Source organism: Lacerta agilis, chromosome 4 (genome assembly GCF_009819535.1).
Source record: "Lacerta agilis isolate rLacAgi1 chromosome 4, rLacAgi1.pri, whole genome shotgun sequence".
NCBI classification, from domain to species: Eukaryota; Metazoa; Chordata; class Lepidosauria; order Squamata; family Lacertidae; genus Lacerta; species Lacerta agilis.
In genome coordinates this window covers 89,349,009-89,371,836 of record NC_046315.1, presented here as the reverse complement: position 1 = coordinate 89,371,836, position 22,828 = coordinate 89,349,009, and the positions used below count along the sequence as shown (strand labels likewise).

The following is a 22,828-nucleotide window of genomic DNA, read 5'->3' as shown; positions in this document are numbered from 1 at the left end:
CCGAGTGCGCATGCCCGCGACACACCCCCTTGCGCTACGTTCGCAGAACGCAGAGAGAAGCGCACGTGCAAAGGTCGCTCTGGGTGGCAGTGCAGGCGGAAGTGACTTGTACAGTCGTGGCGGAAGTGACGCGTCGACGGGGAGGAGGAGGAGAGAGAGAGACTCTCCAGCTGTGGGGAGAATGTCTGGGGGGTTGTCCGGGTCCGAGGCTGCCCCGCTCCCCCCGGGCTTCGCCAAGAGGATTTTGGTGACCGGCGGCGCGGGCTTCATGTAAATTCCCTCCTAGGTTGGGTTGGGGTTTTGGGGGGAGGCTTCCAGGCTTCCTAAAAGCCCTCACGAAAGGAGTAAAAAGCGCATTTAATATGACGGGGTGGGCTTACTCCTGAGTAAAGATGCCTAGGGTTGTGTGTGTGTGTGTTTTAAAAAACAAAAAACTTTTGGCCTGCTTTCTCTGCCAGCGTGCCTTTCAAGGAGGCTTGCGAAATTAAAATTGCATAAATTACCGGAGTACAACTTCCTTTTTTAAAAAAGCTTGCAAAAAAGGGAAAGCAATAGTTTTTAGTATAACTCCTCTACCTGGTGAGCTGCAGGGTAGTTCTTTACCTACTGAGCTTTCCTTCTCAGAAAATATGGGCTTGGAAAGAGCAAAAAGGTGTCTTATGCTTGTTCCCCATTGAAGTTCTTTACAAAAAAAGGAAAACTAAAAAAAAAATAAAAATTGGCTTGTGTTTGCTACTTAAAACCTATTGGTTTCCTCTCTTTTTTTATTATAATTCCTGTACCTGGTGAGCTGCACGGTCGTTCTTTACCTACCATACGTGATTGGGCTTGTGTCCACTTACAAATTTGGGTTGGGTTGGGTTGGGGTGAATTTGGGGCAAGGGATTAAAGGCCTTAAGCTTTCCATTTCAGAAAATAAGGGTTTGAAAAGTGAAAGGTGTCTTATGCTGCTTCTCCATTGAAGTTCATTCATGACACCCGCATCATGTTTTCCATGACTGTAAAAATAAAGAAATCCTAATATGTGTGACTGGAAAGGGTGTCACTTATTTCTTGATGCTCCTAATAAAGGGGCGGGAAGTTCAAACTATGTGGAGGTGGGTAGGTAAACTGCTTATTTGCTAGAAGCTTTTTATGTTTTTGTTTCTTAAAAAAAACACAGTTGCTTCTTAAAGAAAACAATATTTTGGATACAGTTTTGCTTACTCTGTCTGAAAAAAAGTTTACAAACAAATATTCTAAGAGCTCCACAAGTAAATATCTTTTCCACTGAGATTTGCTTCTCGGTTGAGGCTGATTACTTGAGAGACAGTTCATGAGACATTACCTCAAGATTTTTTTGTGGTGTGCCAGTCTTAGTGACAGAAAAAGCAATCAGATCATGGCAGCAGAAACAAGGGAGCAGCATGGGACTGGTACATGTGTGTACGTGTTTTGGAAATGCTTTTGAAATCAATGCAGTTTAAATTTGAAATATGATTTTTTGTTTTTTCTTCAAAATCTGCAGTGCATCTCATGTAGTGGTTTCCCTCGTAGAGAAGCATCCAAACTATATGATTATTAATCTTGATAAGGTAAGACTCTTTTGCTTAAATAAACATAAATTAGCAAACCAACATATACTTGACAGGCAATCAGTGACTGCATGCAATATTTCAGGTCTTGATTTTAAAGTAAGCCATTACCATGGAACTCATATGCATGTGATGCTATGGTGAATTTTGATCCGGAAGGCCAGTATCCTACAAAATACTCTATTTACTTAGCTCTGGAGATAAACAACAGTAAATGAGATCTGAATGTTTGCAGCTATGCAACTTTAATCCAAATAGCCATGCTCTAAGGGAGCAATCTCATGCAGAAGAAGCTGGTGTAAAGTGAGCTAGTGTAAAGGTAAACAGCATTTCCGTGCGCTGCTCTGGTTCGCCAAAAGCAGCTTAGTCATGCTGGCCACATGACCTGGAAACTTTCTGCGGACAAACGCCAGCTCCCTCGGCCAGTAAAGTGAGATGAGCGCCGCAACCCCAGAGTCGTCCGCGACTGGACTTAATGGTCAGGGGTCCCTTTACCATTATACCAGATCCAAACCCTGTTCAGCAGTTGCTTTGTTGCTATAATATAATAAAAAAATATTCATTCAAACCTCCTTGATACACCTCCTTGTTCTTATATAAATTGAAGGATCACTCAAGAGTATAGATTAGAGATACTATTTAAGGTTTCTTCATATGATACATATTATACCCGGTAACAGATTCTAAAAGATGAAGTTCAGTGCATTGTCATTAATGAAGGAAAAAACCCTTAACCTTCACAGCTTGCTGTTACTGACTTCCACACTGTTTCTTTTTGTAATTCTGGCTTTTGGACTTCTCACTGACCAGTTCTGTGTCTCTTGCACATTTATCCATGTAAATAAAAAATTAAATTCTTCCTTGGAATTGTTTATAATGAAAATACAGTCTCTATATTTCCTTCAGAGAATAACTCTGCAGGCCAAAGAGTTGTCATTCAACACATATTTGCTTTCATTATACTTTTTCTCTCTTAAGAATTCATTTTCTTGACTTTTTTGTGATTGAAATGTGGATGTGATGATTTTCATTTATTTCATACTAAGACACACCTGAGTTTAATTAAAAGGGTTGATTTGTACCAGTCCCAAGATACAGAGAAGGTGGGTTGGAAGAGAATACTATGAGACAAAATGGAGGAGCAGAGGCTTGACTCTAGAAATAAAACTTCTCTGTTATTTTCCTTTTTTTTTGCTGTTAAGCTGGACTATTGTGCAAGCTTAAAAAATCTGGAGAGAGTTTCTGAGAGAAAGAACTACAAGTTTATCCAGGTAAACTAGACCTTTTTTTGGGGGGGGGGGTACGTTGCTCGGTAGATAAATAGGTACCGCTCCGGCGGGAAGATAAACGGTGTTTCCGTGCGCTGCTCTGGTTCGCCAGAAGCGGCTTAGTCATGCTGGCCACATGGCCTGGAAGCTGTACGCCGGCTTCCTAGGCCAGTAAAGCGAGATGAGCGCCACAACCCCAGAGTCGTCCATGACTTGACCTAATGGTCAGGGGGTCCCTTTACCTTTTTAATTTATTGTTATTTTAAAAACCACCTACAATATAAAGGCTGCAATCCTGTACAGACTTACCTAAGCGTGAGTCTTGTTAACTGACTTGGAACTGGCAGCTTTTTCTTTTCTTTGTTACTGAGTATTTCACTGTGTACACTGAAGTTGGAACTGACTGAAGCATCCTTCCGCAGAGCTTTGTGAAGCGAAAGTATTAAACTTTCTGCAACAGGTGTAAAATTTGGTGTAGTTGAAGAGTTTTGGGTATACATAACGAAAGTTGATGTTCACTACTAATTTTATACTTTTAATCTTTCTCTTATAGGGGGATATCTGTGAACCCAATTTTGTAAAAGAATTATTTCAGACTGAGAAATTTGATATAGTGCTACATTTTGCAGCTCAAACACATGTAGGTGAGCACTGCATGTCACTACAAGAATGTACTATACTAGTAGTAGTAGCTTCCAGTTTTTGCGTGAGGGACAGAGGATACTGCTTATGCTGCACCGCTAAAATAGCTGGACATCTATCCTGCTGTACAATGTACATAAATTGATAGGTTTTACTGTTTTGCCATTGTGCACCTTGATTCATCATTGCTTAAACTTTTGACGTCAGGTGTTAAGCATGCTGCTGCTGTAGATAAGTGGCGCAGAACATCTGGCCAATGGACCTGATTAATGTTTTTAATAGGAGCTGCTCAGAGTGGCTGGGGAAACCCAGCCAGATGGGCGGGGTATAAATAATAAAATTATTATTGTTATTATTATTATTAGGCCCAGTGGGGATCAGCCTGCAGTAGTTCCACTGCTGAGTGGAGTTTGGGTCTGGTGGAACTTTATCATAACTTAATTTACACTGGCTTGCTTTATACCAGCTTCTTGTGTGTAGGATTGCTCTCTTAAGAGTAGTTTTATTGTACTGCATATGGACACATTTTTTCTTTTACTTGAGTTCATGTTGTAGGTCTGAAGGTCCCTCAGAGATCATGGCATTCAGGCTTTTTTTGGTACCAAGATGGATGTACATTTCTCTTTTATTCTTTTGTCTCAAAACTCAGATCTTTCTTTTTGGCATAAGTTTGAATTCAACTATGTCAACGTTTATGGAACTTGCATTCTGGTTGGTGCTGCTTATGAGGCTAATGTGGAGAAGTTCATATATGTCAGTACTGATGAAGTTTATGGGGGAAGCTATAACAAGGTGAGCTTGAAGTAAATGACTTTCTTACATCTCTTACCTTCATGTTTGTCTATTGGGTGAATTAAACAGGGCATGATCTTGTAACGACCAGTAAGTGGAGACTGTTAGCTTTGTTTAACTAGTACCACTTTACTTCCCATGACCAACCAATAAAAATAGACAAACATTAGAAACTGAGCCTCTCTTGTTTCCAGCTTAGTAAGCATATTGTTTTACATTTACACCAGTGTTCGGCCACTTGAAAATAACCAAAAGATAAAGATAATCTTACACAGAAATTGTACCACACAAATTTGTGCTGGTACAAATTTGACCTAAAGCATTTTTGATTCTGCTGTCTTTAAAGAAAGCAAGAGTTTTTGTTAGGACTTTGGTATTTTAGGATTTCTGTGCAAGTAAATACTTTTTTTCAGTAAGAGGATGGAACATGAAACCTCATCTGTCACGGAGCAAGAGTAAAATGTTAATTCCTGGTAAAGGTAGTCAGAGTTGAATTTAGGAGAACACTTTGGGCAGGATGGTTTCCTTATACTATATAGGTAGACAGGATCACTTTCCCTTTTCCCATATTTTCTGCTGCATCTGCTAGGAAAAGGATCAGGCCCTCTGGGGTATCTTGCAGCACAAGCCTAACCGACATCTACTCAGAAGTAAGCCTTATTGAATTCAGCAGGGCTTACTTCTAGGTAAGTGGGTTAGGATTTTATCCTTATGTGCTTAGCTGGGGGTACATTTTTCTTAGCACTACTGCTAATTAGAGAGTGGAAGTATTATTGGTATAATGTTAGATAACTAGCAATGAGAAAGATTCAGGTAGGTAGCCTTGTTGGTCTGACGCAGTCAAAATCAATAAAAAAAAAATCAAAGATGCTTTTTTTAAAATAAAAAATAGTCTAGTAGCACCTTGGAGACCAACTAAGTTTGTTCTTGGTATGAGTTTTTGTGTGCATGCACACTTCTTCAGATACTCTTCATGCACACAAATGCCCATACCTAGAACAAACTTAGTTGGTCTCTAAGGTGCTAGTATACTATTTTTTTTTTATTAGCAATGAGAAAACCTCTTAAATGTTTTCACTCCACATACAGAATTTTGTGTTGTTGTTTTTTTAAATTATTACATGTTTTTGGCAAGCTTGCACTGCTTATTTGTGTTAAGTCAAACCACAATAGGAAAGGTGTCTAAAGTAACAATTTGCATGCAATTCCACAACTATCTTAAACATTACTGTCGGTATATATAGAATTTAGTATTGTGCAACCGTTAGCCAAACTGAACCACGTTTCTATGAATTATTGCTACATTAGTAACTTAATGTTTCTAGTTTCGAGCTTAACATTAATCACCAGTCTAGTATGTAGACTATTTAAGCCATGAATTACTGTTTCCTGAAAACACTGGCAAATGACATAACTGTAGTTTATTTATTACCAAGAAACCAGAATCTAAAGTTGTGATTTGTTGTTGGCTTACGAACCCTGCTTTGTTTTAACCTATGACTTGCTCTTAATGTGTGAATCTAGTACCCTTCCTTAACCATAGTTTCAGTTACAGGTAGGTAGCCGTGTTGGTCTGCCATAGACAAAACAAAATAAAAAATAAAAAAAATCCTTCCAGTAGCACCTTAGAAGTGTGCATGCACATGAAAGCTCATACCAAGAACAAACTTAGTTGGTCTCTAAGGTGCTACTGGAAGGATTTTTTTTATTTTTTTATTTTGTTTTAATCATAGTTTGTTTGGTTGCTTAAACCCAGATGCTCACTAAGCTACAAAGACACAAGGTAAATCCCAAACTGTGGAGGAACAAGCTGTTCTTTGCTGCTTTATCAGATAGCTCACGGTTAATTTGAGGTTTGTTAAATAAGCCATAGTTTAGCATTATGTGAGAATTGGGCCATTAACTAGAGTCATTTTAAGTTGGCTTGTAAATCAATATAAATTCTTTTTAAGATTTTGAATGTCTGGCATGTAAAAAATTGTTCTAGGAATTTGATGAATCCTCATCTAAAAAACCGTCAAATCCTTATGCAGCTTCTAAGGCGGCGGCTGAATGCATTGTCCAGTCATATTGGGAAAGATACCAGGTAAGCAGAAATGAAACTTGATATTTTAGGTACTGTTATTAATTATTTGGATTTCTGAACATGGTCCATATGCCCAAATATGTTTTGGACACAGAAGAAATGCACAAGAACCCACACGGAGGTTAAATAAGTTGCCACCGCAAACTATATACGTTTAGTCAGAAGTCAATATCATTATGTTCAGTGGGCTAGCCAATGTTGTGTCCTTCAGATACGATGGGACTACAACTCACATCATTCCTCACCACTGGCCATGCTGGCCAGGGCTGATGGGAGCTGTAGTCTATCAACCTCTGGAGGACAACATATTGGCTACCCCTGCTTTGCTGGTGCTAGTGAGTTTTAAAATACGTAGTAGATTTCCAGTATAAAATATGGTAGTTATATCTTTGCTGTGGGCTTGCTTACAATGAAAAATAAACATTTAAAAACTTGATATGTAACCTGCTATACTGGCTATGCTGGTTTATAGTTTTCTGTGAAATGCTGCACCACAGGTATCAATTTCCTGATAACGTCTGGCTTTTCCCTCTTTCAAGAATATATGTTTAGTCTCTGACTCCAAAGCCCAGCCTTTAAGAGAAGTGAAGCATGTCCCAGAGCCCCCTTTCTGCTGCTCCATATTGGAAGCAAGGAATACTTTAAAATATAACACCACTGATTACTCTTGCTGGGCCCGGTGGCCATGTGGCACGACATATAGGTATGCTTGTCAAGGAGCAAGGATTTTTTAAGTTTGTGTATGTGGTGATAAGCCCAGGTTTGCCATTGTATAACATGCAATTGGGCCCAAAGTCCTATCCCAAAAGTGTATTATTTTGCTCTTAGCTGATATTCTTCAGAGATATGAAAAGTGCACCACTTACTGCGTCTTCTGTTTGTGGAAGAAGGCATTGGTTTGTATCTTTACTAGTCCCCTGCAAACAGAAGGCCTTGTTTCATTTGCAGAGGGAGCTGTGAGGCTAGGACATGATTTTTTTCATTTCATTTCATTTCACTTTTAATTTGTATACCGTCTTTCTATTTTGCAATACCCAAGGCGGTTTACAAGCTGAAGAAACAAAGAATGTAAACCTTATAAAAATCTAATCCAATACAAAAATGTGATTATAAAACATAACTTTAAAATGAGTAACTTATATAAGTAATACAGTGGTACCTCGGTTTAAGAACAGTCCGGTTTAAGAACGATTTGGTTTACAAACTCCGCAAAACCGGAAACAGTGTCCCGCTTTGAGAACTTTACCTCGGTCTAAGAACGGAATCCGAACGGTGAAGGGCACCGGCAGTGGGAGGCCTCATTAGGGAAAGCGTGCCTCGGTTTAAGAACGGTTTTGGTTTAAGAACAGACTTCCGGAACGGATTAAGTTCGTAAACCGAGGTGCCACTGTATTTAGCAGTCCATTGGAATAGTATAGAATAATATTAAATATCAGCATATAAAAAACTAAACAGAAACCCACTCTTAACAATTATAATTAATAATTTCTAAACTATAATCAATAAAACAACAGCAAGCCGCAGTGCATAAAATAATACAATACAGATTGAGAAGCAGAGACTGGAGGGTGGGGCAAGGCAAATGGAAGAAGGCCTTGCCTGGTGAAGTCTCTCTACTCACATGATACTTCTCATGCTGCTTGGGGGGCTATACCAACACCCTAGATCAGATTTCACAGGGGCAAATCAGCTGGGTGGTGGGAGGAAGGGGAGATGCCCCCCACCATTGGAACCTTAGGATCTAAGCCACTGCAAGCTATTTATGGCTGTTCTCCTTGAATTTGTGCTGGCACACTCATAGTATATCCTTTAAAGTTTCCAGTGGTTATCACGCGGAGCAGCAATGTTTATGGACCCCATCAGTTTCCAGAAAAAGTAAGTGAGATGAAGGCACTTCATTTATCAAACAAACCCTTTGTGAGCTCTCAATTAACAAAGTCACAGCATTTTGCCAAGCGTTTATTACGTGGTCTCTGTTCTGTAGAATTACTGCTTATTAATGTGCATGCCGTCAGATATTGAAAGAGTTGGCCATTCATCTAGCTAGGGGTTCTAGCATGTGAAAATAGGCTTCCATGTAAATAGTAAATCCCAGCTGGGAGAGGAACCACACATGCAGCTGTGTGCTACCCATTCAGTTCACCTCTCCGGTCCAGCAGCCAGAATTGTGTGTGCAGAATCCATAACTGAAAACAGTTGGGCTTTTAATTGGCTGTTTAGGAGATGGAGCAAGGTGTGGTTTCAGCCCCTTCCCTTTAAAAAAAAGAAAAAAGAAGGGACTGCTACAAGTGATTGGTGGTTTTTATTACTGTCCGTTGCTAGAATTAAATATGTTCTCACACAAATATTTCAAAAAAAGCTGAAAGGTTTAACATTCTCTTTAAGTAGCCTGGATTAACAATTGCTGTCTATTTTTAATGTTTCTTAGGTTATTCCAAAGTTCATTTCTCGCTTGCAGCAGAACAGAAAATGGTATGTATCACGGTCATTTTCGGTGTTCCCCCCCCCTTCTGTTATGGCAAGCTAAGTCAGTGCCATACCCTTGGAATTGAATTGTCTGGACAGTAAAATGGGTCACGTTTAGAGACCGCACTGCCCCTGGGACAAAACCTGCATGCACAACTGCTTTTATTCAACAACAATAGGTATATGGTTTCTTAATACTCCGTCCCACCACAAGAGGTCATAGATGTAGAGCTGGACATAGCAGAGTCACTGTTTCATGCTTTTCGCTAATTTGAAAGCTTGGCTGAAGAGAATGTATAATGCTGGGGTCTTGTACTTAGCCTTTCTCATTGACATGGATTTGCACCTGTTATATGTTTTGACACTACTAGGACACATTCTGTAGCGCAAAGTCTGACACAGGGTGCAGTGCAATAGCCACTTTTTCCGTAATTCTTTGTAACTTGCTGTGTGTGCCGCCAGGTTTATTGCCACTGTAAAGAACTAGCATGCATGGAGGTCGTGTTTTGTTATCACATACTTTGTGCTTTGCCCTTTGTAAGCAGTTTATAATTTTGCAAACCTGGCTGGAGTGTTAGAATAGCATTTGAAAAGCAATGCTAAATGTATGCACTGTCTTCCTTGCTTGTAGCTGTATTCATGGCTCAGGACTTCAGAGAAGAAATTTTCTTTATGCCAGTGACGTAGCCGAAGCATTTCTTACTGTGATGAAGAAAGGGCAGCCAGGGGAAATCTACAACATTGGAACAAGCTTTGAGATGTCGATTGCACAACTTGCAAAGGAATTAATCCACCTAGTGAGTAATAAACAGTGTTGGAAATTGGAGGCTAAGTTGCAATAAATACAGTACTGAATAGGACAAATGAGCTCTATTGATGCATTTCAGTAAATGACTCTGTAAGATATGTGTGTGCAGATACATTTGGAAATGGGAGCATGTGCAAAGTTTTATTTTACTAACCAGTGGGGTCTGTTTGCTCTGCCTTTGATCCTGTGTTGACAAATTCCTTTCCATCATATTTCAGGCAGGCGCTCTGCTTTTGGTTTTGTTGTTTATTTCCTAGCACTCGCGTGGTTATATCTTTAAACATTTGACTTAAACCTCTTTTTGCCTATAACTATTATTATTATTATTATTATTATTATTAAATTTGTATGCTGCCCTTCATCCAAAGATCCCATAGTGTTTCACAACATAAAATACAAAATGAAAGTTTGTTCTGATGTTTAGCCAGAATCTCCTTGAACTTGAAGCCATTGGTTCAGGTGTTACCCTCTAGAGGAGAGAACAAGCTTGCTCCACCTTTCGTGTGACAGCCCTCAATTCATTTTCTGCTCAAACCAGTTTCCCCCCCAAGTGCAGTCCAGGGAAAAACGTGGCTTGTCCAGTTACAGCGTGGTTGAGCAGACTTCCTATGGTGGGCTCCTCACTGAAATGTTATATTTCTGGGTGTACCGATAATTACATTACAGTCTCCCTTCCTGACACTTTCAGGTATCACCAATTGTAGAAGAATGTGCCAGTTCTTTTTCTTTTAAGTGATGCAAGGTCGTTCTATACAAACTACTGGGGCAAATCCTCATCACTTACCTGTATAGCTTCATGCTCTTATATTATGGTCAATATTGTGTGGCTCAGAATATACAGTGAGGGGGGGGGGGAAGTATTTGATCCCCTGCTAAATTTGCCCGTTTGCCCTCTGATGAAGAAATGACCAGTCCATAATTTTAATGGTAGGTTTATTACAACTGTAAGAGACAGAGTAACAACAGGAAAACCCCCAGAAACCCAGAAAACAAAATCCAGGGATTGATGTGCATTATCATGAGCCAGCCAGATGTCAGGCTACCTGGTATCTTCACTGTATGTAACAAACTGAGATTAGAAGCACCTGCTGTAAGGGAGAGGTCTTACCTGTAATCCCAGCTCATTACAGTACCTGTACAAAAGACACCTATCGACAGAAGCAATCAATCCAGCAGATTCCAAAGTACCCACCATGACCAAGACCAAAGAGCTGTCCAAGGATGTCAGGGACAAGATTGTAGACCTGCACAAGGCTGGACTGGGCTACAAGACTATTGCCAAGCAGCTTGGTGAGAAGGTGACAACAGTTGGTGCAATAATTCACAAATGGAAGAAACCCTCGGTCTGGGGCTCCATGCAATATCTCATCTCGTGGAGTTGCAATGATCAGGAGAACAGCGATGAAGCAGCCCAGAACTACACCAGGGGAACTTGTCAATGATCTCAGGGCAGCTGGGACCATAGTCACCATGAAAACAGTTGGTAACACACTACGCCGTGAAGGACTGAGATCTTGCAGAGCCCGCAAGGTCCCCTTGCTCAAGACAGCACATGTACAGGCCCGTCTGCAATTTGCCAATGCACATCTGAAAGACCCAGAGGAGAACTGGGTGAAAGTGTTGTGGTCAGATGAGACTAAAATTGAGCTCTTTGGCATCAACTCAACTTGCCGTGTTTGGAGGAGGAGGAATGCTGCCTAAGACCCCAAGAACACCATCCCCACCGTCAAACATGGAGGGGGACATATTATGCTTTGGGGGTGTTTTTCTGCTAAGGGGACAGGACACTTTCACCGCATCAAAGGGACGATAGATGGGACCATGTATTGTCAAATCTTGGGTGAGCACCTCCAGGGCATTGAAAATGGGTTGAGGAAGGGTATTCCAGCATGACATTGACGCAAAACACATGGCCAAGGCAACAAAGGAGTGGCTCAAGAAGAAGCACATTAAGGTCCTGGAGTGGCCTAACCAGTCTCCAGACCTTAACCCCATCGAAAATCTGTGGAGGGAGCTGAAGGTTCAAGTAGCTGCACATCAGCTTCGAAATCTTACTGACTTGGAGAGGATCTGCAAAGAGGAGTCGGGCAAAATACCTCCTGAGATGTGTGCAAACCTGGTGGCCACCTACCAGAAATGTCTGACCTCTGTAATTGCCAACAAGGGTTTTGCCACCAAGTACTAAGTCATCTTTTGCAAAGGGATCAAATACTTATTTCAATCATTATAATGCACATCAGTCTCTGACTTTTGTCTTCTGGGTTTCTGGGGGTTTTCCTGTTGTTATTTTGTCTCTCACAGCTACAATAAACCTACCATTAAAATTATGGACTGGTCATTTCTTCATCAGAGGGCAAACGGGCAAATTTAGCAGGGGATCAGATACTTCCCCCCCCCCCCCCCACACTGTATTTAGTAACATACTCCATAAACACCTTTGATTTGGGCCAACTAGCTAACACTTGGCATCTTAAATGTAAGATATATTTTCCGGCACTTGAGTGTTTCTCACAACTTACATCTCTTGTTTTCAGTAGTTTTAATGATACAACTAGCAGAACTTGGGAATCGTCTACATTTTAGACAAAACAGAGGGTGGTTTATTGGTTTTGGGTTTTTTAAAAAAAATCTTCATTAGAAGTAGTTGTGCTTACAATGCAATAGAAATCAAAACATTTTGTTAAATGTTAAATCTCCCCCCACCCTCCTGATTTACAGATTAAAAATACCAGTTCAGAAGCAGAGACAGAATATTGGATGGATTATGTTAAAGACAGGTAAGATATTTATTACTTCGTTTCAAATATTTTGTCATGTCATGTAAAGCATCCCACAGGATTTCAGATGCCATATTAATTTGGGTAATATTATGTGTCCTCTTATTTAGTGGTACAGAATGTTTTGCGTATGTTACAGCGAAGCCAAATTTTGAGCTGCTCTGCCCCCCACCCTTTGTAGGTTGGGCTGTGGCATGGAGAGGCAAGCATGGAGCTTTGTTGTACATTCCTTTCCTGCTCCAGGATAGGAAGATGAGTTTGGTCCTGGGTGCCCAAGGTAAAAAGGTAAAGGTAAAGGACCCCTGGATGGTTAAGTCCAGTCAAAGGTGACTATGGGGTTGTGGCACTCATATGGCTTTCAGGCCGAAGGAGCCAGCGTTTGTTTGCAGACAGCTTTCCGGGTCATGTGGCCAGCATGACTAAACCGCTTCTTGCACAATGGGGCACCATGACGGAAGCCAGAGCGCACGGAAACGCCGTTTACCTTCCCGCCACAGTGGTACCTATTTATCTACACCCTTGTGCAAATTGATTGAAACAAAGCATGTTTTCTGTCTTGCCCGTAATCCTGTACTCAAAACAAACACGAAAAGTCACTTGATCATTATGGTGTCGGAAGCCTGCAGCCAATAGAAGGAATGATGCGCTCGCCACAATATATTGAGGTTCTATGAAAGAGACTTATTCCAGAGCTGGAAAAGAGGTATTCTGATGGTACTGGGATATTGCAGCAGGACCTTGCCCCCTGTCACACATCGAAAGTGGCGAAGAAGTTCATGACAGAGCAGTAATTGATTGGCCAGGGAATTCCCCGGACGTAAATCCTGTTGAGAATTTGTGAGCTATTTGCAAAAGTCGCCTCCGTGCTGTAGACTGTATGATTATGGAGAAGCTCATTCAGGTGCTGATTCAAGTGTGGTACAGGGATCCAAAAATCAACAGTGACTGTTGAAACTAGTAGACTCCATGCCAAACCGTGTTCAAATGCTGCTTAAAAATAGCAGAGGTCATATCCATTACTAATGTACGTTATATGTGAGTTTTGTACATGTATATGTGAGTTTTGTACAATAAACTACATTGTTTGTTTCAATTAATGTGCACAAGGGTGTACTAGTACTGGTGTGCTTTCGAACTGCTAGGCTGGGAGGAGCTGGGACAGAGCAAAGGGAGCTCATCCTGTCGCAGGGATTCGAACCACTGACCTTCTGATCAGCAAGCCCAAGAGGCTCAGTGGTTTAGACCAATACACACTCCCAAGCCTCAGAGCTTGAAAGGGGGCAGTGATTGTCTTGGCATTATGTCTGAACTCAGTTTCACAGTTTGTTTTACTTCAGACAAACCATGAGCAGTAAACCCAGAACAAACCTTTGGTGTAGCTTTGCATGCAAGCCGAGTCACTGCATCTCATATTGGCGTAGACACTGCTTTTATGTTTTACCGACCATCAAGTGACTTGCTTGAGACTTGTAACTATTTGAAAGTAGCTTATAGCTACAATTAAACAAAGACCCTATGCTTGGATTTGGATATAAAAATGATGAGGCAAACTACCCAGTATTTTTACTGGAATATTTTATTTCTGTTTTATAGTTCCTTGAAGCAGTTCAGTTAAAGATTTCATATAATGAAACTTCTTCTTGAAAAACCAAAAACATCACAAGAGATATTCCATTGGGTCTGCGGTCACACGGCAATTTTTTTGGTCTTCCTGGCATTTCCTGTTATTTTCTGCATTGCACACGACGGAAATCTGGTTGAATTTAGCATTAATTGCTTTACAGATAAATTCTGTATCCAGCTATTTTAGCTTGGAAAACCACAGGACAAATTTTGGGGTGATATCCCAGCATGCATCCTTTCCTGCCATTTAAAATTTAGTGTAACATGGTGGTATATTGATCAAAAAGCTGGCGCTCCAGAACGAAACAGGTACTTCAGTGTGAAAGGAACTTTTGAAATCAGGACAGAAATGTTATTTATAATAAGAAAAACTAACATAGTAATCCCCACATCTGAAATCGCGCACAATAATTGAATCAAGGGACCTAAGTTAACTGATTTCAGTAGGTCTGCTCTAAGTATGATGAATGTTGTTTATTGCCAGAATCAGCTACTGAAATAGTCCTAAATGTGACTTGTTATCTATCTCATTTTCTTTACATGTACCAATAAAATGTTTCATCTATACCTATGTGATTCATGATCTCGCTTAAAGCTTTTAGGGCTGTAGAAAGAGTGGTTTTCTTTTATGAAAGTGAGAAGTCGTCAGTGTGATGTAATGGATAAAATATTAGTCTTAAATCAAGAATGCTTGAGGTTGAAGGGATGCGGGTGGCACTGTGGTCTAAACCACTGAGCCTCTTGGGCTTGCCAATCGGAAGGTTGGTGGTTTGAATTCCTGTGACGGGATGAGCTCCCGTTGCTCTATCTCAGCTCCTGCCAACCTAGCAATTCGAAAGCATGCAGTGCAAGTAGATAAATAGGTACCGCTGCGGCCAGAAGGTAAACAGCGTTTCCGTGCACCCTGGGTTCTGTCACGGTGTCCCATAGTGCCAGAAGCAGTTTAGTCCTGCTGGCCACATGACCCAGAAATCTGTCTGTGGACAAACATCGGCTCCCTTAGCCTGAAAGTGAGATGAGCGCTGCAACTCCATAGTCGCCTTTGACTGGACTTAACTGTCCAGGGGTCCTTTACCTTTTACTTGAGGTTGAATCATTTATCAACAATGAAGCTTACGACTCTGTCAGCCTGTTGTTGTTCAGTCGTTCAGTCGTGTCCGACTCTTCGTGACCCCATGGACCAGAGCACGCCAGGCACCCCTATACTCCACTGCCTCACGCAGTTTGGCCAAATTCATGCCAGTCAAACTTTGAAATGAAGCTTTGAATACACAAAGGCTTTCAGAACTCCATTTCAGCATTTTGATTACATTTCCTGAAAAATGCTGTTGGTGTTAAGCCTTAAGGTTGTTTGTAATACTCCTTTCTTATTTGTTTTTTTTTTTTAAACATCATAAATTGATTGGGATCTGATCTGGCATTTTTGTGCTATGTGTTCCACATGGTTTTAATTTACACACGCCCCATTTAGTGACTGGAATTGTGATGGGTTATATAAACTAAAAGTAAACTAAAGGTGTTCATAATCGGAATGTATATGAATATATCTATGCACCTGCTAGAGACAGTCACCTGAAAATGTAATTACAACTGCTCAAATTCATTGGTATTCATCCATAATATTCCAAATAAATTTCCCATGTTTGATGTCAGTGGTAGTATATTTTTCTGCCTCACATGACTGATCTTTGCTATGATTACTCACACTCAGGTCTGTGATTGCAGTAATCGAGTCAGAGATTGGAAATTATTTGGGTGCCTTGCATGTGCGTAATATTTGTGAATATAGACTATTCTGTGTAAATCATGCGTGTTTATCAGGAGAAGGAAGGGCAGCCTAAAGATTAATCCAAAGGAATAAAGTGCTGAACTTCTAAATGTCCTTTGAAGGTAATTAATAATAATAATAATAAATAATAATAATTTATTATTTGTGCTCCGCCCATCTGGCTGGGTCTCCGCAGCTTCCAACAAATATTAAATTATATTAAATACACATGCTATATGAAACTTTGAGTTTTCCATTGGAATAACACTCTTCTCATTTTTTTAAAGGCCTACGAATGACTTGGGATATCCAATGAACTCTGGAAAAATGCACAGCTTGGGCTGGAGACCTAAAGTGCCTTGGAATGAAGGAATAAAGAAAACCAGTATGTTGCATTGATACTAAATATGGAATGAGAGTGAAAGGAAACAGGGCAGCATTGTTTACAAAAGAGCTGTTTTTTATAGGTTACTTTGGAGAGTAAGCTGTTTACTGAATTAGCTAAAGCTAGAATTTTTAAAACAAACTTTGAACCTCCCATTTTATTTTTGTCTGTATATACAGTTGTACCTTGGCTCCCGAACAAATCGGCTCCCGAACGATCGAAACCCGGAAGTGAGTGTTCCGGTTTTCAAACATTCTTTCGGAAGCCGAATGTCTGACACGGCTTCTGTGGCTTCCGATTGGCTGCAGGAGCTTCCCGCAGCAGCCAATTGTAAGCCACGCTTTGGTTTTGGAAGTCGAATGGACTTCCGGAATGGAGTCCGTTCGACTTCCAAGGTATGGCTGTAATGGTAAGAGAGGAAATAAATGTTGCTTCTGTGAGCTTGAGAGTAGGCACTGTATGTTGGGGTAAGAAATATGAGAATAGAAATTATCTACACCCAGGCAACTGTTAGCCTAGACCACATAAGCACTTTTCACATACATCATTTTCATTTGGAAATGGGATGTGCTTGGTTGCCGTTGGTGGAATTTCACTTCTGTAGTTTCCACCAGTGCTTTCTTTCTAAAAAAATGTTTAGGGGTACTCTCATTTTCTTACCCATATTGAAATACTGCCTCTCAATGAAGCCAAACTTAGATTTACAAAATGTTTAGGGGTATGGGTACCCCTACGTACCCCCAGAAAAAAATCACTGGTTTCCACCATTAGCTTAAGTGCCCCATTAAGTTCCTAGGCTGCTCTGGAAACTTGGCAAAGGACTACAGATCTTGACTTAAACTTCCATAAGGCAAATATTTGTTCACAAGTTAACCTGGAATTCAGGGCCTTTTGTGTGTGAGCAAAAGCCAACTCTGCTCGTGCAAGTATTGCCTGAGTTTCACCAACTTGTGCTAAAACCCTGTGGACCTCGAGGAGTGGGAGTGGCTTCTCAAGAGACAAAACAAGGGCCTGTAGAGGAAGATAGGAAGGCTTGTTGTGAGAGCAGAGTTCTGTATACCTTTCCCTGCTTCCAACCAGAAAAACAAGTCTACATATGCTGTGAGATGAAATTGACTTCCTTTTGGGGCTATCAAATGCCCTGCTTAATCCTAAATGTCTGACATTGTTACTCTGCTGTTAAGAACATTTAAACCATCATAAACCAAAACTTTTTATTTCTGCCTTTTGGTTCCTGAATCCTTGAAATGTGCTGCCAAAAAAAATCACGAGATAGAAACCTTCAAACTGAAAAATACACTGTTGTGATTGTAACTAGTAACTAGTACAGTGGACACTCAGGTTGCGAACGTGATCCATGCGGGAGGCGCGTTCGCAACCCGCAGTGCCGCATCTGTGCATGCGTGGGTCGCGATTTGGCGCTTCTGCGCATGCGCAAAGTGCGATTTGGCACTTCTGCACATGTGCGACTGCCGAAACCCGGAAGTAACCTGTTCTGGTACTTCCGGGTTCGGAGCAGTGCGCAACCCGAAAACGCACAGCCTGAAGTGCCTGTAACCCGAGGTATGACTGTATCCTGTAATTTGTCATCCTCTGCACTTAACGATTTTGTGTGTGTTTGAGCCTGCATGGATTAGCACTGTAAGATTGCTTATTACATATTCATGCTTTGAAATCTTCCTTTTCTTGTGCTAGTTGAATGGTATCAAGAAAACTTCCACAACTGGAAGAATGCAGAGAAAGCTTTGGAGCCTTTTCCTGTTGCTGAAGAATCTGTATGATTTGGTCTGCAGCAAAGTTGTAAAGAAAAAATGAAGGAAAACATTCTACCTCAAGATCATCACATTAATGGAAAACTGTACTCAAGCAGCCAAATGTGATTGTACTCATGGAAATGTCAACAATCAATAATATCAAGAAAGACAATGGAGTAGAATTTTACAGTATGGGCTTTTAATCAACATTCCAGTGCAGTATTGAAGCTTTAATATTTTTCTATAAAAATAATAATTGAATTGGAGCATTTTTTTTTATTAAATAATGCACTTTTTAATAGGTACAGCAGTTTTGCATTTTAATTATTTATTAATGTATTGTATTGACAGGGTTATAGTTTTTTTTACAACCTAGGCAGCAGATTTTGGTTCAGGAGTATTTTCTGCTTTTTGTAGTTGTATCTGTAGTTGTCCCAGAAGAAGTCTATGCTTGATCACGTGCTTGTTTTAAAATACTGTCATATCATGTATCCTCAATGATCTGGTAAGGAAATCTGTCTCCCATTGCTCTACAGAAATAGTGCTTTGTAGACAACCAAAGACTTCCCCGAACTCAAGAATACAGTATAGAAACCTGATAGCTTCTTTCAAATTTATTTTGAAGAATAACAGTGCATTCAAAATTTATTTAATTTGTCTTTCTTGTTGCATAAAAGTATTTTAACTCTATGAACATGTGAAATTATGTGAACAATATTAAAATGTAAGACTACGATAAATGCCCAGTGGTGCCTTTTCTGAGCTAGACTTGGAGCTGTGTATTCAAAAGGTAGAAATGTGTAACAGCTGACATCTGTTTTGTCACTGAGCAATCTGGCAGGTATCTCCCATGCTTTACTACTATTCTTCATAATAATAATAATGATGATAACAACAACAACAATGATTTGTTTTTTATATGCCGCCCATCTGACTGGGTTGCCCCAACCACTCTGGGCAGCTTCCAGCAAATTAGAACACCAAACACAATAAAACGCCAAACATTAAAAACTTCTCTATACAGGGCTGCCTTCAGATAGTTGTTTATTTCCTTGACATCTGACGGGAGGGAGTTCCATGGGGAGGGCACGCTGCCAAGATGACCCTCTGCCTGGTTCCCTGTAACCATGCAGTGAGGGAACTTCCAGAAGGCCCTCGGAGCTGGACCTCAGTGTCTGGGCTAAATGATGGGGGTGGAGATGCTTCTTCAGGTATACAGGGCCAAAACCATTTAGGGCTTTAGAGGTCAGCACCAACACTTTGAATTGTGCTCGGAAACGTAACTGGAGGCAATGTAGATCTTTAGGCTGACATGTATCCCATAGTCTCTCTTTTCAAAACAAAATAGAAAATTCTTTCCAGTAGCACCTTAGAGACCAACTGAGTTTGTTCTTGGTATGAGCTTTCGTGTGCATGCACACTTCTTCAGATACCTCTCTTTTCACTTACTGTTGGTGCCACTTGGCACATTTTATCTAAAGGCACGTTTTAAGTATCAATCCCAATTAGCCTGTACATTGCTTTATGCTGATAAGAGATATTGAACCAATGATGAGTATTCTCCATCGCAAACTGCAGTCATATAAAGGCGCTTTGTCAAACCCCTTCAACATCGAATCCAAGTCTAAAACACCGTAGCCACATTCTGTCGTGCCAAAAGGGTCGTGTGTATTTTCCATTACTCTCTTCCCAAAGCTTTCAGTATGAGGAAACTATGGTCATGGTATTCTGAGGCCAAATTTCATGCCATGCTGGCCATTGGTGAAGCATTTGTCTATATGACAGAGGGACCTTGCCTTAGGCCAACTTGGTCCATCGATTCATCTAGTATTGTTGACACCGACTTAAGAAATGGCTGTCCAAGGTTTCAGGCTGAAGTCTTTTCCCAGCCCTGCCTGGGGACACCCAGGGATGGAAGTGGAGACCTTTTGCATGCAAGTCATGCGCTGTACCACCGAACTATGGGATGTCATTTAAATGGTCTTATCGTTGGTGCCGGCCCATATGCCTGCGGTGTTGGCATGCCAGCAGCTTCTCCGTAGGGCTCAGATATCACTAGCATGCAAATGCCGCATGTGATAAAGAGAATTTAAACAAGATGCCGGCTGTGTGGAATGCTTACCCGAGTAAATGGCTTGCCCAAGGTCGGCATAGCCTTGAAAATCTAGGGAAATCGCAATGGAAAATGTTCACCAAAGAGGAATGTATGCAGGTCCATATTGTGTAAAAAAAATGCAAAATGCAAAAGAGAACAGACTATAATTGAAATGGCATAGGCTACACATTCAATACTATTATAACACAGGAATCGAGCTAAAGGCTTATAAACCCCTAACTCTTTAGCTCCTGAAATGAAAGATGCGAAAATGGAGTACTTTTCCTTTGTGCCACTTTTTTTTAATGCTAAACCACTAAATCGTCTGAATCCCTCGAAGGCATGTTCCCTCACTATGTTAGTTGTCATTATAGTCCCAAAACAACAGCGCAGAGAACTTTGATGGCTACTACTTGAAAGCACTGGGGACACGGGTGGTGCTGTGGTCTAAACCACAGAGCCTAGGGCTTGCTGATCAGAAGGTTGGCGGTTCGAATCCCCACAGCGGTGTGAGCTCCTGTTGTTCTGTCCCTGCTCCTGCCCACCTAGCAGTTTGAAAGCACGTCAAAGTGCAAGTAGATAAATAGGTACCACTCCGGTGGGAAGGTAAACAGCATTTCCGTGCGCTGCTCTGGTTCGCCAGAAGTGACTTAGTCATGCTGGCCACATGACCCAGAAGCTGTACACCAGCTCCCTCGGCCAGTAAAGCAAGATGAGCGCCGCAACCCCAGAGTCATCCGCAACTGGACTTAACGGTCAGGAGTCGCTTTACCTTTACTTGAAAGCACTACTTGCCTACTTTAAATGATCTCCCCCAGCCAATGTGTTTTGATGAGTGCAACGTGCCACCCTTGGAAAGCAACCCAGGACCTTCAGCTTGTTCAGAGGAGGACTTTGCAAATAGGATGGCGCCAGCACACATTTTTGTCGTCTGCAATGACTTCCAGTCCATTTCTGTGTCCAATTCAAAGTGCTGACATTAACCTTCAAAGCCCTAAAATAATTTTGCACCAGGTTATCTCAAAGGATTGCCTTCTCCCATAAATAACGCTCTAGCTTCGCCCTTAAGAACATGTGATGTTCTGCAGGTTCCCCTACCCAATGAAGTGAGGTGGGTGGGTTACTACAGAGGGGACCTTTTGGGTAATAGCAACCCACTGCAATGCCCTCCTCAAAGATACTTGTATCGTAACCTACCACCAGGTAAAACACTTTTTATTCTTACAGGCCTTTGCACAATATTTGCATACTTTAGTACTTTTTATATTCTTCCACCCTTTGAGCTTTTAATGCTATTTCATGTTGATTTATGCTGCTGGGGGCATTTTTGCTTGTTCTATCTTCTTTTTCATATATCTATAATTTTCATTAAATTTTCTGTTTTACAATTTAAAGTACTCGTTTTTACATCCTTAAAATATCAATGACTCCCCTTCTTCCCTCTCCATGGTTCATTTTTACATACCTGCATATTTTACAGAAACTATACCATTCAGTATTCCATTATTACATTCACCAAAACTTATTTACACTGTTGAGTTTTATCTTAACTCTGCCAGCGTTTTCAGCTGTTGCTTGTTTCATCTTCTATTTGCATGCGTGCAGCTAATTCATACTACAGTACAGTACAGTACAGTATGTGTGTGTGTGTGTGTGTGTATATATATATATATATATATATATGTGTGTGTGTGTGTGTGTGTATATATATATATATATATATATATATGTGTGTGTGTGTGTGTGTGTGTGTGTGTGTGTGTGTATGTATATATATATATATATATATATATATATATATATATATATATATATATATATATATATATATATGTATGTATATTTCTGATTGTATGTTTAATACAATGGTAAACCAGTCATGGACCAATATATAGAAATGCAGTTCCAGTCGCGTGTGAAGAAGAAGAAGAAGGAGGCAAAACCTTGCATGCTGCCTTTAAAACCCCACGTGGCAAAACTTGCCCGCAGCTGCCTTCGCTGCCATAACTTGGAAGTAACTCCCATTGAAGTCAATGGACCTTAACTTGAAAAGCAAACATTTGGCAGAGTTGGCACGTGGGGCATCTTTAATAGCGCTGTTATCGCTGGAGGAAAGGTGACAGAGGCTGCCCGTCTCGCCCCCAGTTTGCAACGTCGCACTGCAAACGTGCCAGCCTGCGATTTCCTCCTTTTCATATATAAAAATTTAATTTTTTATATTTATATTTAAGTTTACACACACGCACACAAACACACACACATATTAGTATTGGCATGGGCTTTGCAGAGAGCGCCATGTGAGCTAAAAGTTTTCCTGGGAGTTTATATAATATTAAAATATAAAAAAATAAAACTCCCAGGAAAACTTTTAGCTCACGTGGTGCAAAGCCCAGGCCGATACTAAAATGTAAATATACACACACACACACACTTAAATATAAATATAAAAAATTACATTTTTATATATGAATAGGAGGAAATCACAAGCTGGCACGTTTTTCAGAACGTGTGTAAAAATAAGTCCTAAAGAAATCGCCAGCCTTGGGGTGGGGGTTTATTATTATTTAAATAGTTTTTTTTTTCTTTAAGCAGGGTCGCTGCTCACAGCCACTGCCATGAAATGGAATTTGCAACTAATTCAACAATCGTCGAGAAGCTGCCCTAGATAACACCAGCGCCGAGAGAAACAATATATATGTGTATGTGTGTGTGTTTTCAAATAAAAAGCACAGAATTTATCAACCGGGAGAGTCCTTTTGAAAGTCCTTCTTCGAAAGCCGCAGAGCAGCT

General features: G+C 40.6%; 1 protein-coding gene across 2 annotated transcripts; it reads left to right on the top strand.

The window, feature by feature from the left end:
- Window positions 1-152: 152 nt before the first annotated feature.
- TGDS (TDP-glucose 4,6-dehydratase) lies at window positions 153-18,135 on the top strand. 2 transcript variants are annotated; one of them, XM_033147882.1, is made up of 12 exons: window positions 153-270; window positions 1,508-1,574; window positions 2,777-2,845; window positions 3,396-3,486; window positions 4,134-4,276; window positions 6,264-6,362; window positions 8,178-8,237; window positions 8,791-8,834; window positions 9,460-9,625; window positions 12,355-12,413; window positions 16,092-16,189; window positions 17,885-18,134. In XM_033147882.1, the coding sequence occupies exons 1-12, from the start codon at window positions 182-184 to the stop codon at window positions 17,968-17,970; spliced, it is 1,071 nt and encodes a 356-aa protein (XP_033003773.1). In that variant the 5' UTR covers window positions 153-181; the 3' UTR covers window positions 17,971-18,134. The 2 variants fall into 2 exon arrangements, with proteins under 2 accessions (XP_033003773.1, XP_033003774.1); XM_033147883.1 differs by lacking the exon at window positions 8,178-8,237 and having other exon boundaries at window positions 17,885-18,135.
- Window positions 18,136-22,828: the final 4,693 nt, after the last annotated feature.

Bases quoted from the DNA above. Each gene is read 5' to 3' on its own strand.
- TGDS (XM_033147882.1), top strand. From the start codon at position 182: ATGTCTGGGGGGTTGTCCGGGTCCGAGGCTGCCCCGCTCCCCCCGGGC. The intron at 8,835-9,459 runs GTATGTATCACG...CCTTGCTTGTAG, and splicing joins TTGCAGCAGAACAGAAAATG to CTGTATTCATGGCTCAGGAC. The intron at 9,626-12,354 runs GTGAGTAATAAA...CCTGATTTACAG, and splicing joins CAAAGGAATTAATCCACCTA to ATTAAAAATACCAGTTCAGA.